Source organism: Vigna angularis, chromosome 3 (genome assembly GCF_016808095.1).
Source record: "Vigna angularis cultivar LongXiaoDou No.4 chromosome 3, ASM1680809v1, whole genome shotgun sequence".
NCBI classification, from domain to species: domain Eukaryota; kingdom Viridiplantae; phylum Streptophyta; class Magnoliopsida; order Fabales; family Fabaceae; genus Vigna; species Vigna angularis.
Window position 1 is genome coordinate 2,148,440 of NC_068972.1, and position 18,111 is coordinate 2,166,550.

An 18,111-nucleotide genomic window follows, 5' to 3' on the forward strand; every position below is an offset into this window, starting at 1 on the left:
TTGCCCTTTGTTTATTTTCACTTCTAGCATTAAAAGTTAGTCTTACAACTGTATCTGTTACCCAGTATCTTATCAAAGACAAAGAAATCCTTAATTGAAATTTGTCAAAGCAGGTATAAGTTTTAGTTTCCAACATTTTGTGCTATTTTTAAATCTGTAATAGTTTTAATCTTTTTAATTTTTGTCATTATAAATAATAAACTTTAATTAGTTATTAGTATTTATCAATATATAAACACAAAAAATTAAAATCATGTTGTCATATTTGATAAGACAGATCCATAGCCCCATGCCGCCTAATCTAAAACTTGTTAATAATGATGGGTTATAGAAACATATGAGAATTGTGATGATAACTCTTCCCATGTGAATTCACGTGATGTGTGGCAACATTTCATAATCACTTGCGCTACACTTTCTCACTTCAGACAAGCTAAATTGATGGTTCATTATAAATCATTAACATTCTGATTCAATGTAAATTTTGAAACATTTTATGATAAAAATATATAGTTTGGATAATTTTTATAGAAAATTAAAAATCTTTTAATTTTACGAACAGATCTTCCTTTTCGGTAAATTGGGCTCAGCCTTTGTGGTTTACCTGTTTATAGTTTGATAATATTCTCTTTTCATTTTAATTTCTTTCGACAAAATATTTAAAATATCTGAAGTCCTTTTGATTTTCACTTGATTAAACAATCACAGCGATTAAATGTTTAAAACAGTACGAGTACGATGAAGCAAATAAAAAGAATTCATACCCCATATGGGTGCAAGTGCCCCTGATTAAAATAAAAAAGCCAACAGAAGTAAGAAGGCTGCCCCTGATGATGGTGTGCTTCGATAATGTTTGAAAAAATGCAATTCATTTCCCAGAATCACAACAAGGGACGACAACAAAGAATCTATGAAGAATACAACCAAGAAAAAAAACACAAAAATATATGGAAATTAGCATATAATGGAAACTAAATCACATCAATTGTCAATCACTAGCTACTCAGATAAATAACCCATTCAACTATGACTGAAAAGCGCTAAATATAACTATGCAGTGTTACTTGTGATAGTTGGAAATATTACATCTCTTCTTGACGTTTTCAACCTAAAAGCGTGTTGAACCATTCCTGCCTAGCTAGACATCATGACATGATCAATTGCCTGCAGTGCTTGGTTAGAGAAAAATCGCACATCAACATCAGGATCCTCACTGAGCTCAACCAGGCATGGACGGATAGACTTCTCGACCACCTGAATGGCAATGATGTTCGCAGTAAGAGTTGAAGACAAACAAACAAGCAAGATGAACAGAGGTTGGAAAACACAAGTATGATACTTACAGACTGATCAACGATGGGGAATATGGACTCTAATACCTTTGCCACATTGAACTTTATGTTGGGCACTCTACAAGGGACAAAATGGAAGTAAATATGAATCAGAACAACTGTAATGACTCGTCCACTATGGTATATACCCAGCATTCAAAAGGTTAAAAATACCGGTCTTTTGAAGCAGCAACAACCACCGGTAACAACTTTGAACATGTGATTTCAGGCCCCATTACAGGAGCAAGCAGAGAGATAGCACGAAGAATAGTCATCCGATACAAATAGTGTGGATTGCTGCTCATCTCCAAAACCTGTTCCAAACATTCCATATTGATACCGAAGTTACATTTAGGAAAATAGAGAAGGTAATACCATATCGAAAACAAACATTTCAATGAAAACTTTCTTCAGACCCGGAATAGGTAGGAACCTAAAAAAGCCCAGAAGACAACCTTACAGTGAAAACTCGAAAAGGGCTGGACAAAACTCAGGAGAGACAGTGCCTAAACAGGGAAAACAATAAAACAAACCAAATATATTCATTGTTCAACAGAACTTAAATATATGTGGTTACACATCAGACTACAAGATGATAATCATCTTCGAAGATCTTCAATTTGAGCTTGGTCTAACTCAAAAAAGGTGAGGATTGTCCATGCCTTTATAAGCCCTATTTTCGTCATATCTATAATCAAGATGTGATATCAGTAGAGCTCAGAAACATGCACAGATCTATGCATTATTGAACTGAAGTTTAGTAATGTTTGGTTTGGACTAATATCAGGACTTCAAGACCATCTGTAGAGGCCAAACAAACAAGTTATAGATAAACTGTTTTTTACTAATTTTAGATACAATCCAGAGGTGAGTTTGCAATGAAGTTCATGACTGATGACCTTTTCTTACATCATCTTTAATTAATGACAGATGATTCCTATTAATTCAGTATTTTGGAAAAGAAAATGCTGTGCTTAAAGTGAAACAAACCAAGATGATCGCAGGCTTATTTGAGCTCAACCTAGACGCATGCAATTGCAAATAGTGGAAGATTTTGCACCCTGTCCCCAAGTCTACTTCCAATGATGACACATGAGCAAGTTTTGTATTTCAGGAATCCAATTGAAGACAAGCAAGGTCATCCATTTCTAATGATATTGTTGCAGTATTTTCTAAAATTTATTTTTTTAAGTAAAAAAAAATGAAACCAGATCAAACTAAAAAAGGTATAGAAGACAACTACTGCCAGAATGAACATAAAGACATGCACACATACAGAGATAGAAAAATTAATATTTTGACATATATATAGGTGTCTCATGCCATTAACAACAAATGAAGCAAATAGATGAACCTGAGGTATTATGTGCTGCATTGCCCACTCAGGACCAAATTCCTCAGCAAGGCGTTTCAGGTTGTTAGCAGCTGCTTCACGAATTGAATGAACCTAGAATAACTACGGCGGTTAATGAAAGTAATCACATGCAATGTTATTCCCAAAAAGCACACACCGGCAAGGAAATGGAGAGCACAAACCTTATCCTGCAACCATTGCATGCAAAGAGCACCAAGCTTATCATCAAAAAACCCAACCCCCAACTGACTTGCCAATAAGGGTATATATTCTATAATTGCAAGCCGTACCCTCCAATGCCTATCCTCAGCAAGCTCAACAATGGCTGGTAATAAAGATTGGGATAACAGATCAATTCCGATAACCTGCAAGAATAAAAGATTGATCAAAATGTATTTGCATTCTAGAATTAAAGATAGCTGCAGACATAAGAGAAAAAGGTTGCCAAAGAAATATAGAGTATTCTGAAAATGAAAAAGTAACGAAATAAATTATAACAACCTGATTCACTTGATCAAGCTTGCTGATAATATTCAGGCGGACATCAGGAAATTCATCCTTCAAAAGCGAAAGGAAAATAGGAAGAAGCTGCTCAATTGTTGCTTCCTGCAATGATGACAAGGTAGAACTGAGACTGATATTTGCATCAAAACTACTACAATAATGATTAGCCCATAAAATAGATTTTGTGGACTATTATTTTATCAGAGAAAAGAAGATGGATACAAATTTCTGGGAGAGAGGAGTATAGAAGGTAATTCTATACGAGGGACAAAAGGCAGATAATAGTTACCACAAGGTAACACAAGCAGTCAAGCACAAGAAATAGGTTAGATTAATGTGTTAGTTCCTGAATTATATTAGAAATTTTTAAATAGGATGCTATTACTTTGGACGTTTGTAATTAGATCCTGAACTTATAAATCATTTTTAACTGGGACGAGTAGATTGGCTGTTTCCATCAATGGCAAAATATGAGAAACAAACAAAGAATGACAAGTGAGACATTGATAACACTTATGAAGCTTATGACTCTAGGATACCCAGATACTGCAGTAAGTCTAGATTTGGCAGTAAGGCTCTTTCTTTCCTTCAATGCAGGTTCCAAGAATGGGGGATGACATGGATTCTAAAATTCAATCATGAACTATTGTACAAGCCAATCAAACCTGCAAAGGACCTCTTTCACTATATAATTGATTAAAATTAATGGCCTATACAAACAGTCTCAATTTTGGAAAGTGTAAAACATAATCAAGTATTCTATGACCCAAAACTTCAACTGATGTCCTGACTCCTGAACTCAATTTAGGTTGTGTTATGCACGACAATATGCATTTGGACCAACTTCACTTGAAATAATCACCCCCTTTTTTTGCAACTTTCTAACAGAACTCCTGAGAGGGGAAATGAGATATTTCCGGGGTAAAATTGGTTTTACCAAAACTTTCATAAAAGAAAATATTAATTACTTTGAATAGCCCCAAGCACATAACAGGCTTCACCTTCATGATATGGATAGTACATATTCCTGTCTAGAGCATAATAACTACGGAACCTGCTATTGGATACTTACATACCTTTCCTAAGACTGGTGCCATTCCCATTATCACTGAAGCCAAAGCAGAACGGACATGCTGTGAAGAATCTGATGACAATTCCTGCAAAAGTAAATCCCAAGAATTTACACCTGTACATATAAATTCAGCATACTGAATTGTACAACCAAAACCAAGGAAAGCCTCTAAACAGTAATTTTAACATGTGTTAGAATTCCTTTTTCAGAGACGCATACCTTTACACAAGGAAGAATATGCTGAATTGAAAGATCTGGATTTAAAATCCGACAAAATTTGGTCACTTTTCCAGCAGCTGCTATGCGTACTTCGGCCTCATTGTCTCGGAGCAATCGCACATAAGCAGGTACCAATTCCGTTCTTCACAAACAGTAGTTACAAAACAAAATCTTAAGAAAAATAAATATATTGCTTTGGATTCAGAGTTTGGCCTTAGTAAAACAAAGAGAAAATCAATATAGAAATCGCATGATTTAGTGTACCATATCATGAATGAATTTGAACCCTCTCCTGTTTAACTGAAATAGGAGAATCCTACCTAATAAATATAACCATTTATCACATTTATTATTAAAGCTAACTATTGAAATAAAAACAAATTAAAATTATAAAAATATGGGAGTCTACTTTAGTGGGATCATAGGTTTGTTAGTTTTCATTTAAACTGCATATATTAAGTAATAAACAAAATAATAATTAAAATTTATTAAATATGACTTCTCCTGTTAATCATGAACAGGAGAGGATCCAGATCCTATCATGAATATCCAAAATACCAGCTAGTGAACTTCATTCATAAGGCTTAATACAATTTGTTCACATAACATCATAATCATAGAAAGACTCACGGCATATGTAATATTCACCAAATAATAATAGTAGTAGTTTATACCTGGTAGGTTCAGGGCCTACAGCTTCACAAAGTTCATACAACTGATTTGCAACCATGTAACGCACACGCCAAGACTTGTCCTATCCACAATGAAATTAAAATCACGTAAATAACGCAGTAAAGATATACAAATGCAAGAGACTAAACAGCTAAGCATACATTTGGGAATTGGAAAGGAAAGATGTAAAATGAAATATAGATTCAGTTTGTGATTTACTTTAGCAAGGGTAAGATTAAATTATGATTTACTCTACCATGTTTGGATGTGCAAATTAACATGAAATAATAAAAAAGAAAATGATTTTAAACTTCCATAAATTTACTAATACCTGCCTTTGTCTTACAAAATTGGTATTTAGACAATGAAAGTTGTTTCTATTTTTCTCTCGCTTTAGCAAATCAAAAAGGTAATTTTTACTTTATTTCGCTCTTTCCTGTCTAATTTCTAATAAAATACTTAATAACAACATATATTAAATTACTCTTTTCTCTAACAGGTTCGTATTATTAACAAATTTTATTTAACATAAGTACATCGCTAATTTCTAATCCCTCCCTTTGTCTTACAAAATTTGTATTTAGAAAATGAAAGTTGTTTCAATTTTTCCTCTCACTTTAGCAAATCAAAAAAGGTAATTTTTACTTTACTTCGCCCTTGCCTATCTAATTTCTAATAAAATACTTAATAACAACATTTATTAAATTACTCTTTTCTCTAACAAGTTCGTATTATTAACAAATTTTATTAAAATAAGTACATTGCTAATTTCCTAACATTTTGATCCGTTGGCATAATGAATTTTTTTTCCTAGTAATTCAGAATGGCCAGAAAATCATTCCTCGTCCCCAAAACCTTCCTGTAATTTCTTTCACAAAAAAGATATATTAAATTCCGTAGTGTCATTTTAAAAGATACATAGTATTCCATAGATTCCAGGAATTTCAGCAAAAAGAAAAAAAGTTTAAGGTTATATACTGATGACATTAAATTTTACTAGTTTGAAGGGGGTGACTCTCAAGTCACAGGTAATATATAATATAACATAAGAAGAAAGTCACATTACCTGATAAAGCACATAGCTTGGCAGCTGAATCGTCCATATAGAAAATATGATATGAGCATAATGACGAAAAGATATTAATCATAGATAATCATAGCTTTTGCCCACTCCTAAATGTACTGATAAGCTCATAACTAATGTGTATAGAAGAAAGCCATGAAGGCCAAATGAAAAGGATAAAGGCCTAAAAGTGCATAAGAGAAAGAAGGAGGCATGGAAGAGAACAATTTGGTTGATAAGGGAGGGAAATAACAGAGAGGGATCAGGCATCACTGGGGGATTGGGGAAATGTGATGTGATGAGAGCCCAAGAAGGTTTCTCTAATGAAAGGATCAACTATCATACGCTTCAACCATGGATTCTTTGACTTAAGGAATAGGTTTGGTCTACTTGAAGGTGTGGAAGATTTGCACCAATGGTATCATCTTGGAGGCTTCTTGGTGATGATCATTACCTTTGATGGAAAAGATATTTTGGTTGGTGTGTTATTGGGTTATGATCAGACATATTTTTCAAGCAAGAGAGTGGTGGTTTTGAGACATTTGGATGGTGCTTGGTTGGCTAAAGTTAAGACTATGGCACTGAAATAATGGAGAAGAAGAAACAAGACAGAGAAAAGATAAGACTATGAGAAAGAAAAGCAAAGATTAGGGGGAAAAAAGATCACCTTTGAGAAAGATAGTTTTTCTTGGAATCTATTCAAAAATATGAATCAAGATTGACTGGGAATCAAGGCCAAATGATAAGGATAAATGCCTAAAACTGCATAAGAGAAAGAAGGAGGCATGGAAGAGAACAGTTTGGTTGATAAGGGAGGGAAATAACAGAGAGGGATCAGGCATCACTGGGGATTGGGGAAATGTGATGTGATGAGAGCCCAATAAGGTTTCTCTAATGAAAGGATCAACTATCATACGCTTCAACCATGGATTCTTTGACTTAAGGAATAGGTTTGGTCTACTTGAAGGTGTGGAAGATTTGCACCAATGGTATCATCTTGGAGGCTTCTTGGTGATGATCATTACCTTTGATGGAAAAGATATTTTGGTTGGTGTGTTATTGGGTTATGATCAGACATATTTTTCAAGCAAGAGAGTGGTGGTTTTGAGACATTTGGATGGTGCTTGGTTGGCTAAAGTAAGACTATGGCACTGAAATAATGGAGAAGAAGAAACAAGACAGAGAAACGATAAGACTAAGAGAAAGAAAAGCAAAGATTAGGGGAAAAAAATATCACCTTTGAGAAAGATAGTTTTTCTTGGAATCTATTCCAAAATATGAATCAAGATTGACTAGGAATTGGAAAAGAATCTATCACCACTCACCTTCATGAGATAAAGGTAATTTGCCACTTGAGACCTAACTCTCAAAATACAAACTCTAAAACAGAGAAATTTTCTACTTCGCACAAACTTAAGCATAAATGCTTTCTATTGATTTCCATCCAAAAGTGTTTAAAAAATGGTCTAAAGCACTCCTTATATAGGAGGTGTGTGGGAAGGAAACCAAACACTACCTTCCCCCTCTACATGTAACCAAACACTAGGTTACTAACTTAGAAGTCTTATCCTTACATGCTTCCTAGCTAATCTTATACCCAAACACAGGGTTTATTATATGAGGATTAGCTACTTTCTTGAAAGTTTTCTAACACTGTCGAGCTCCTCCTTTGCCTCCCTCTCTTTATCTTTATCCATAGCTTCTCCTCCTTGATGCGATCCGTCCTTATCCATGATCACACCATTATGAATTGAGGTCTGAGGGGTGACGGAGGTAAGGAATAATTTGGGAAAAGGCTGGGTAAGTATGCTGACTTGAGGCAGGGTCTTTACTATCTTATGCGCTGTTCGGTTGACCTATCACACACACACACCCATATATATATATATAGTTAGTTAGTTAGTTAGTTCCTATCACATACCTGGGAGAAGTTCACAATAACCGGTAGAATATGTGCAACACAATCTTGTGGCTCCAATAGTTTGCCTAGAGCAGCACAGCCCTCCACAGCCAACAATCTCACAGAATCTTGATCTGATCCAAGATTACAAGAGCATATTAAAAAAGTACAGCAAAGTCAGGAGACTCTACAACAAAATCACATGTCGATGAACTAGAGAAATGACACACTTTCTACCAAAAAAAAAACAAAAATATGTATTCACTTACCATCTTGAGTTAGATCCTCAAAAATTGACATGACATCAGCCTTCAAATGAGCATATTCAACAGTTGCAGCAAATTTACCAAGATTTGATGCAGCTGACCTTCTAACCATAGGCATGTCATCCTGACATAACTGACTGTATATTGATCTCAACTCTGTTTTTGCTGTTTCTGGTGCACTAGGGTATGCAATATGAAATAGCCCACATGCAGAGACCCGGGCAGTAAACCATTCACCTGCTGCTAATCTCTGAACAAAAAAGTAATAGCATGAATAGGACAGAATGTGAACTCAGCAACAACAAAAAGTTATAAACGCAGATCCATTAACCAACCAGTTTCCCATTAAGTATCAGGTTACTCACGTGATAGAATTTTTTCAAACTCCCATGAAAGAAAAAGTAAAATTAATATGATAATTAGATTCACTTCGAACCATAAGTGAAATGGAAAAATGTCAGATATAATAACATTAACTGACCTTCACTAATGGTATAAAATATTCAACTAAATCACTCTCCCTCATCTGAGATCCAATTCTACAAAGTGATTCCACAGCTTTATCTCTTACACAGGTCTCCTCAACAGTGCAAAGTGTCTCCAGCGGTGGCAGCAACACACTAGCATGTTCCACTCCCCCAACATAAGGAATGAAAACTCCCAACTCTTCTGCCATTGCAAGAAGTACCTCATCGTCATCATCGTTGTTTTCACTCAAAAAAGGAATTAATTCTCGACGGGTTCGCTCCTCCCCAAGTGCACGTGCAATTGTTGATAGCCTGCGAATTGAGTTTAACCGCAGCTGAATGTCATCATTTTTTAACTCGTCTATAAGCACTGCTATTGGATAGAGTGGTTCATCCGCCATAGACATTTTGCTTTGTTCCCAATATTTCTGGTAGAATCAGCAAATCAATCAAAGTACAGTTATTAGTGCACCCAACATCAAATACTAATACATCAACAAGCCAGCATTAATTAAATGTATAAATCATTATAACTTAAAAACCTTGAACTTGAACTCCATCTTAATTAACTAATTCCATAACATTACTTCACCCAATTATCTTCAGCTTTAGTTAAATGTATAAACCATTAAAACTTAAAAACCTTCAACTTGGAACTCCATCTTAATTAGCTAATTCCATACACATTACTTCACCCATTTTTTTCAGCTTCATTTAAAGTAAAGCATATGAAACCAAACCAAGAGTTTAAGAGCAGGCAAGTAGCAACTGCTAGTTCAAATTGCATGCTTAGTGTGCACCAGACCGAGCACAACTATAAGATTCAATTAAATTTACTTAGGGTTTTCCAACTTAAGAGACATACATGCGACATCTAAAACATGTCAAAAGTTCATAAAATCAAAATAATTGAAAATCCGATATCAAAATATTTAGTGGCAAAAAGAAAGAAAGAAACCTAGTGTGTCAAATCAAGACAGAAGAGCAAAACATTGTACCCTGTGGAGTAAAAGTGTCAATATCTTTCGACTTCACCAGCTACCGAAACGTAAAGATGGAGAAATTGCGACCTTCTCCTAGTAAATCGTTGGATATAGTTGAAAAAGAATCTCAAACAAGCATCACTGCAAGGTGCTATGCATGAACACTGGAAACCCTAAGACCATTGAAGAAAGAGGAAGAAGACCATAGAGGGAAGCAACGTGGTCGCACACAAAAATGACATAGAATCACCTATGCTGGTCTGAGTTTAACTTTAAAACGGTGCGTTCAGCAAGTTCACTTTTTTTATTTACATTTTTGTAACTAAAATATTCAAAAAATATATTATTCCCTCCCATATTGTTTGGTATTTTAGAAGAAGAAAAAAATCTAATTTTCCATGGTCAAATGTGAAATATTCATTGTTATACTCATCATTAGTTGTTTTGAACTTAGAAAAAAAAAATAACAGGACACAATTTGATTATTATGAAAAAATTAAGAGATGTATTTATATAGTAATTTCTGAAAAAATATTTTTATTGAAAAGTATAAATTTTTTTTAATGATTTCCAATGTCACTTTAATGCATGTGAAAAATTTAAAAAGCACAAAACCAAACAGGAAGTAATAATTAAGGGATGTTAATTATAGCATTTTGTTTGCATAATCAATAGAAGGAAAAACAGGAGTAAAATAAGTAAAAAGGCAAAAATTGTGTTATTTTCATAAATAAAAAACAATTGTGAAAGAAATAAAAAACATTTTAATTAAGTAAAAGAATAGTTGATAATAAATAGAGTAATAAATCAATTGTATAAAAATGTTACTGATTAAAAACTTAATTTTGCTTCTATTTCATCTCATTAATAGGAAAGAAAGTGTTGTACATGTAAGATCACCAAAAAAAAAACCTTCTTACTTCTTCACTCAAATAAACTATAAAAAACTGAAATATCACCACCAAAAACATACATAAGTAATTCATTTTTTACTTAGTTTAATAAAGAAATTATTTTTGTTTCTGTAAGTTATAAATCATTGTTAATTTCTAACATAGTTACCAAATTTTTATTTCATGTTTATCTTATAAATTATTTGATGGTACTGTATTAAGATTTATCAAAATAACAACAATGAAGCTCAAATATTTTTTATATTAGAGTAGAACTTTTGTTTTAATCTTTTAATAGTATTAAATATCTCATTTTCTTACCTTTTGACTTCATTATGCAAGACTAAATGACAATATAAAATAATTAGGCACCGCATTTTGGTTAAATTCTATTTTCTTTTATACTTAGTGTTCTCATTCTTACATGAAAGGTATAAAAATACTTGCTTGACAGGAAAAATTCATGCATCACTTCGAGGAATCCTTATTGTAACAGTTTGTTTAAATTTGAGCTCGTGTTCTTGGCTTCATTTTATCCTTGAAACCTTTTCTCAAGCTCAAGTTCTTGTTTAATCTCGGTAAATAGAAGCTCATATTGCACAATTTCAGCAGTTTGAAAAGACACATTCACATACCAAAACAAATCACAGATGGTTATTTTTAAATCATACAGAGTACATAAAGGTGAGATATCTTGGACTGAGTTTGAATCCTCCCACTTTTTCCAGAAAAAGGAATGCTGCTTCAACTTCAAAGTTATTTCTTAAAAGTGAAACAGAATATCTTTGTTTGACATCTTTGATGGCCTCCCATCAATAAACAAGGGCACTGTAACTCCTAGTTCAACAACGGTTGTTCCACTTCAAAGGGGTCTCTAAAGTTAGCCTTCTCACTAAGATCTTGAAATTCATCCACGAGATTTTGAAGCCTCGCAACAAACTCGATTAAGTTTGAAGCAAATGTTGCCAAAGTTAAGGAGCTCGCACTTTCATACACGTTGGATTCTGGCTCAGGTACCGTCCCTTCTGAGCAGTGAGATAAATTTGAGCGCCCCAATAAGCTCTTGCTTGGCGTTGAAGGGTCTATTTTTATGTTAAGTTTTGGATCATCTCTTATTTCATTCAGGGAAGTGATCTCTCGTTTCATCAAATTCTCATGTTCTTTTTCCTTGTGCAGTCTCACAGCTTCCCAGCTCTCATAGTTGACTAAGAGGAATGACAATCTGTCAATCTTCATCTGCAATTGTTCCGCTGCATCATGAACATCAAAGAGGATCTCACTGCTGCTCAGCCTTTCCATCTTTTCCACTTTGCTTCCTAGTGTTCTTAATACTTTAGCTCCTTCAATACCAACCTTCTGAAGTTCTTCAAAGAAAGCCAGTCTCTTCTCTGGAGGCGCCTGTGTCATAAATAGTATATATAGATGTATACTGGTATATAATCACAATAAATCCATTCATTTTTATAATAATTACTTTCCAAATCAATTCAAAATTATTTATAATTAGTTGATGATGTGAACCACTAAATGTGCATGAACTTAAATAGTTAACACACAATACATTTAAATTTGTAATTATGTACCAAAAAGACGGGAAATTTATTAATGGCATGCAGAACTACTATCTAAACCAGCCAGCAATCATTTTCATGGAAGTGAAGGTCATGTAATCTTAGATGTTGCTGAGTGCTTGTAGAGGACTGAAAGCAGAAACGATAGATTAAGCAAACAACCATTGTGTGATGTGAAAAAATACAAATAGGAGAACAAAATGTTTACTTCACCTGTATTTCTGAAAGTATGCATCCATGCATTGCCATGACCATGAAAGCACAATGCCTCAATGCTCCACTAACTTTGACGTAGCTTTTCCAAGGATAATTGAACATCTTGTATGGACCATGAGGTGGTTCCCATAGTGCAAAATCTACCTGCAAGACCAAAAATGAACTTGTAAGATGTTGACTCTTAAGCTTTTAAGTCTTGAAAGAAGGGATACCAGAGACTCCTCTTGAGTTGACGATTGCACTGCTGTTCTATAACCCCGGTAAAGAGGGTCATCAGAGGCTTGATAAACTAGTATTTTGGATGGTACCCTCTCATATTCAACGCATTGCAGGTACCCATTTACACAACCTAAAGAAAGTACCACAGGAACCAACCTAGAAAGTCAGCAGCAAGAGCAGACCAAAAACATGTGGAACCAACGCAAAAGCACTGAAAACCCTTATTAAGTAACCAAACTGAAAAGTACTAAGCAAAACCTACACTTTTACAAGCTTCTAGTACGTTAGCCTAAAGAAGTCTCAAAATTTCATTCAATTATAGATTGTGATTTATTGATAGACCGTTGAGTTTTGTAAAAGTTTTTTTTTTTTTCTGGTGGTGTCTCCCTTTAAAGTAATATCTTAAGTAACTTTTAATTTAGTTTATAATGTTAAAAGGCCTGAAATTAAAATTCTACTTTAATGTTGTATATAATGTTTTGCATTCTTTTAATATTTCAGAATCCAAGTGACAAGTGAGAAAGGAGGAGGAAAACCTTCTAAAGATGCGGCAACTCCGTTGAAATTTTTCACCACCAATTTGTGCAGATCCTCCCCAGACCAGATGGGATAAATGCAAATATTCACAGACAAACTTACACCGGCACCTATTCCAATTAGAAGCAATCTGTAAAAGGCTGTTGAGAAAAATTGCAATCCAGTTCTCCCAGACACTAACACAATACAAAATGTCAACAAGAATACACGAAAGCCATATTCATATTGCTTCATCGCAGGGTACAGCCTCACATAGCTCGCGATAAACCCTGCACACCACAACAAACTGTCATCCTACACATCCACATATATCATCATGCCAACTTTGCCATCAACTAAAGTAAAATGCTTTCACCAAAAAAGATGAAAAGAATGTCGCCCAACCAGCAATAAAAATAGAGACCACAATAAAAATCTCCTCAAAAGCTCGACCAAAGAACACGGATACTTGTGCAAGACCCAGAGCAAGCACTCCAGCAGAAAATGTTCCCAAAGCCCGATTGAAACCTTTATTCAGGGTTGCACCTACACTCCCACATTACCACAACAATAAAAAGGGAAAACAAAAAGTTAATATTTTCATCAAGCAACATAATTAAAGGCCAAAATGAATTTTTTTCAAAAAGTATTATATAGTCCCACCATTTCTCACATAATTGTCCCAACCAATCTTTACTTAAGAAGCCATCAATAAAACTCAACCATCAAGTAGAGATTGGTAGAGACAATAAACACAATCCTCATCATACAACAATTTATTTCAAAACTATAGAAATTATCCTGTAGTCTAAATCTACCACTTGTTTATAATTTTGACCAATTTTCGTAAGAGTGACATCTAGCAGTGGTGTTTTTCAACACTCGAAAAAAGTATATAAGTTTGATTACATAAAACGTGGAAATTAATCAAAATGATGTAGCATGCAAAATTTTCTTTGAAAACTCATAAAGGTGGCATTGAGAATGTATGTAATACCTATGCTGAATTCGAAAACGACGACAACAGTTAGGATTGCCCAGATAGAGTACTTGCTAAACTGTTCCTCCTCAATGTAAATGACAAGCGAGACAATGGCTAAGGACAAGCCAGCTTTGATCGCAAAAACGACTTTGCGTCGATCATTGCGACCCATCTGGTACAACTTAAAGGCAATGTCTTTGGACCTGTTGTGGAAGCTAACGACGCGATCGGAGAGGGCGTCGAGGAAGGAACGTTGTTCCGGGCGTTCATTGACTTCGTCATGGAGACCAATAAGGTCCTTCTTGGAAAGGAGCCTCTCTTTGCTCTTCTCTAGGAAACTGTGTCTGAATGACCCCACTGGTGCGGTTAATCTCTGTGCATGCGTGATCTTATTCATTGCGAAGGACGAAACGATGATGGTGATGAGGCAGAGAGCATTTCTGAATGGAACAGAGGAAGAGAGAATGAAGGAAGTGTTGCCTGTGGGTGTGGCGAAGCGAAGGAAGAGCACATGAACCCGCCAAGTGACAACCTTATTTTTGGAAAATAAATAAATAACATAAATTATCTTTTGAAATTTTCTTAATTAAAAAAAAAAGTAAAAATCAGAAAGAGTTTTCTTTACTTGAATAAAAAATATTTATTTTTAGTATTATATCCTCCTTTATCACTACATCCACTTCTTTTATTTTTTATTCAATTTTCTTCTTTTCTTTTCTTTTCTTTTCTCTTTACAAACATCTCTTCCTTCTTTCTTTTCTTGTTCAATAGTGCGAGACACTCTTTATCTCTTTTCTTTCCTCATGTCGCCCTTCTTTCTGACATTCTTCATCTGCGACGTTTTTCAACAAGGTAATGATAACAAGTATATTTCCATTCTTTGGATTTCTTTTTCTGTTTATATATTTTGTTTCTAAAACTTATGTGTAAAAGCTTTAAATTCTAATAGATATAAAAATTTGAGACAATTAAAATTGATTGAAAAAGTGAAGAAAATTGAAGCGAAGTCACGAAATTAAAACTTTTTTCTCCTTCTGGCTGATGTAGTCACGAGAAGCGTGCAGCGTTTGGTACAGAGGGATCTAGAGGAAGTGAAGCAGTGAAAGAACATAATGAAGTTGATGGTTGAAACAAAAAGCTGAGGACCACAAAAAATGTATGAGTTGGACGAACACTATCCGACATAACCACGAATTTGTTGAACAAATTTGGATCTGAAAGAAATTTGGTGACCCAGATAGGCATGGGTTGGTGAAAAGGATCAAGGCTTTCACGAATGGTACCTTTTTATATTAAAACAAAGTACGCAAATAAAACACGTAAAGTAAAAACTACTGCAGAAAAATGTTACAAAAAAGGAACAAAGTTATATATGACAGGTTACAAAAAAAATGTTTTATACTTTTGAATAGTGATAAGAACAACAACAGATTCAAACTGTCTTATGGAGGAACATTGCAGGCACTATAGTGTATACAATTGAAGTAGAAAGAAAGACAAATGCTTCTTGGAAATTAAGCAACTGTAGATTTAAGAACTGTTGATAAGCCAAGTGCTTGTTGGGACTGAAATCACAGGGTTCTAATTGGATGGAACAAGACAGTGGAGTGGTTGGCAATGTGCAAGCTGAATTGCCCTCCTTTTTCACTTACATCTATCTTTGTCCCTTTTGGAGCACTCAGCTCAAAATTTGACACCATTTTTGCTATCACAAGTCCAAGTATTGGTAATGCAAGTATGATTCCAGGGCAACTCCTCCTCCCCACACCAAATGGCACGAACCTAAAATCAACCTTTCCTCCAGCAACAGCATCTGTTGCACACTCCTCTTGCAAAAACCTTTCTGGCCTGAACTCCTCTGGATTCTTCCACCATGATGGGTTGTTCGCAAGCCACCAAGCATTCACCACCACCTTGGACTCCTTTGGTATAGTGTACCCTCCTAACTTTGCTTCTTCCAGGTTCATGTGGGGCACCAAGAGAGGAATCGGGGTGTGAAGTCTCAGTGTTTCTTTCACAGTTGCTTGTAAGTATGGGAGCTCGTGTAGGTTGGATTCCGTCACTGGCTCCCCTTTAAGCACTTCTGATATCTCATCACGTATCTTCTTTTGAACGCTTGGATGATTAACCAACTCTGCTATTGCCCATTCCATGGACCATAATGTTGTCTCGATTGCTGCAACGTTGATGTTTTCTACTATATATATCACATTCTCTTCACTGATTTCTCCCTTCATCTGTGCATCTATGATGTGATCAATAGCACAGCTGATCTTGTGTTTCTCCCCGTTGGCAGCCATTATTTGTCTGCAGAGCAATACACCAGCAAATACTCGCATTATAAACAGAATATAAAGAAGTTATCAAATGGAATTTATATATGTCAACCATGTTGGATATAGAATCGTAAGTATTATCTTGAAGACTATATAGTAATTTGTCTAAATGGGATGGATGTTGTATCTTTGGGAGAGTAAATTCAGTGTTTCCTATATCAAAACTTGAGGCTGATAAATATATTAATTACCTTCTTTTCTCAACGTAGTGGGTGTTGAAAAATGCAAGCCTCCTAGATTGCAAGTCCTTGCACTTGTTTAGGTACCCCCTCAAGAACGGCCTGAGCAATGGTATAAAATCCCCATAATTGTATTCAAAACTCTGTGCCAAACGGCTTCTCTCGGAGTTAAACCTCGTGGCCTGAATGAACAAAGGGTCCTCTTGTGACTCAAACTTGGCGTCAAACATCATCCTATACATGATATTGTATAGCATCAACTGAAGCCGCTTTCTGATAACAATGCCTTCGCTCCTCACTCTCTCATTCAGGTTGAGGTCACGCACCACCAGGTCCATCTCCTCCTCCCACATGCTGCTGTAGTTGTGGACAACCTTGTTGGTGAAGAATGGCAGCGTCATGATTCTGCGCATTTTGCGCCAGTGGTCACCATAAACAGTGAAAACCATGTCTTGGCCGTTCCCAGTGAAGATATCAAACACAACATTTCGTGGGCGCGAGCCAAATTCCACACCTTGTGAATGGAGCACTTGGGTGGCGAGCTCGGGATCAGAGACCACAACCAAGTTTTTGGAACCTAGTTTGAGTAGGAACACAGGACCATAGGTCTGTGACATTGACGCTAGAAGACGGTGGTTGAGATCGTTGCCAACTTGCAACCAGTTACCAAATATAGGAACTGATAGAGGACCAGGGGGAGTGGAAGAGTGGGTTTTAGAAGTTAAGAAAAATTTGCATATGATTAGAACAGAAAGGGTCGTGGCAATAGGAATGGAAACATTGAATGGTGAGAATGGTATTGAGAAATAAGAATGGAAGAGTTTTGTAATTGAAATGAGTAATACTGATACGAGGGCTGAAAATATTGGTTTCTTGATTTGAAAACTCATGTTTGTGTTTGTAGGATTAAAGTTAATGGAAGAGTGAGATACTTAGAGTAGAAAGAAAAGGTTTATATATTAGTCGTGATGAGGTTGGTGACCCATGGTTTGTGATGAAATCCATGGGCTGGGTTGAAAGTTTTTTTGAAAGCAAGGTAGGTGGACGGGGGTGTGATAGGTGAGTAAACATTTTTTTAAGTCAAAGTGTGTGTTTGGTCAAGCCAAGCCACCCATTGCAGACTTAAAATATAATGTAATTGGTGAGGCCAAGATGTACATACGCTGCTTGAACTAATCACTGTCTCTTCTTGTAAGATAGTTGTGGAGTTATTATATTCTTGTACGTGAATTACTTCCGTTTTCCATCAGTACGATAAAACGGTAATTTTGATTTCGCTTACTATTTTTATACGAGTAATGATACTAACATACTTTACCTGCTTTTATGTTTATTTCACGTAATAAAAAAAAGTAAAATGATTATAAA

General features: G+C 35.2%; 3 protein-coding genes across 4 annotated transcripts; all 3 read right to left on the reverse strand.

Annotated features, from left to right (window-relative positions):
* Positions 1-932: 932 nt before the first annotated feature.
* LOC108325942 (serine/threonine-protein phosphatase 2A 65 kDa regulatory subunit A beta isoform) lies at positions 933-10,081 on the reverse strand. Of its 2 annotated transcripts, none has more exons than XM_017559103.2 (13): positions 9,847-10,081; positions 8,863-9,276; positions 8,385-8,631; positions 8,137-8,249; positions 5,155-5,234; positions 4,481-4,622; positions 4,266-4,346; positions 3,187-3,291; positions 2,868-3,050; positions 2,686-2,778; positions 1,506-1,645; positions 1,344-1,410; positions 933-1,254 (listed from the first exon to the last, which is right to left on the reverse strand). In XM_017559103.2, exons 2-13 carry the CDS (start codon positions 9,253-9,255, stop codon positions 1,135-1,137), a joined length of 1,764 nt encoding a protein of 587 aa, XP_017414592.1. In that variant the 5' UTR covers positions 9,256-9,276; positions 9,847-10,081; the 3' UTR covers positions 933-1,134. The 2 variants fall into 2 exon arrangements, with proteins under 2 accessions (XP_017414592.1, XP_017414593.1); XM_017559104.2 differs by having other exon boundaries at positions 9,807-10,079.
* Positions 10,082-11,356: 1,275 nt separating this feature from the next.
* Positions 11,357-15,251, reverse strand: LOC108324288 (aluminum-activated malate transporter 4). The gene is made up of 6 exons (XM_017557198.2): positions 14,244-15,251; positions 13,652-13,792; positions 13,267-13,536; positions 12,724-12,860; positions 12,509-12,655; positions 11,357-12,122 (listed from the first exon to the last, which is right to left on the reverse strand). The coding sequence occupies exons 1-6, from the start codon at positions 14,623-14,625 to the stop codon at positions 11,562-11,564; spliced, it is 1,638 nt and encodes a 545-aa protein (XP_017412687.1). The 5' UTR covers positions 14,626-15,251; the 3' UTR covers positions 11,357-11,561.
* A 348-nt stretch (positions 15,252-15,599) lies between these two features.
* On the reverse strand, positions 15,600-17,667 carry LOC108325108 (cytochrome P450 CYP73A100). Its single transcript, XM_017558120.2, has 2 exons — positions 16,756-17,667; positions 15,600-16,535 (listed from the first exon to the last, which is right to left on the reverse strand). Exons 1-2 carry the CDS (start codon positions 17,631-17,633, stop codon positions 15,800-15,802), a joined length of 1,614 nt encoding a protein of 537 aa, XP_017413609.1. The 5' UTR covers positions 17,634-17,667; the 3' UTR covers positions 15,600-15,799.
* Positions 17,668-18,111: the final 444 nt, after the last annotated feature.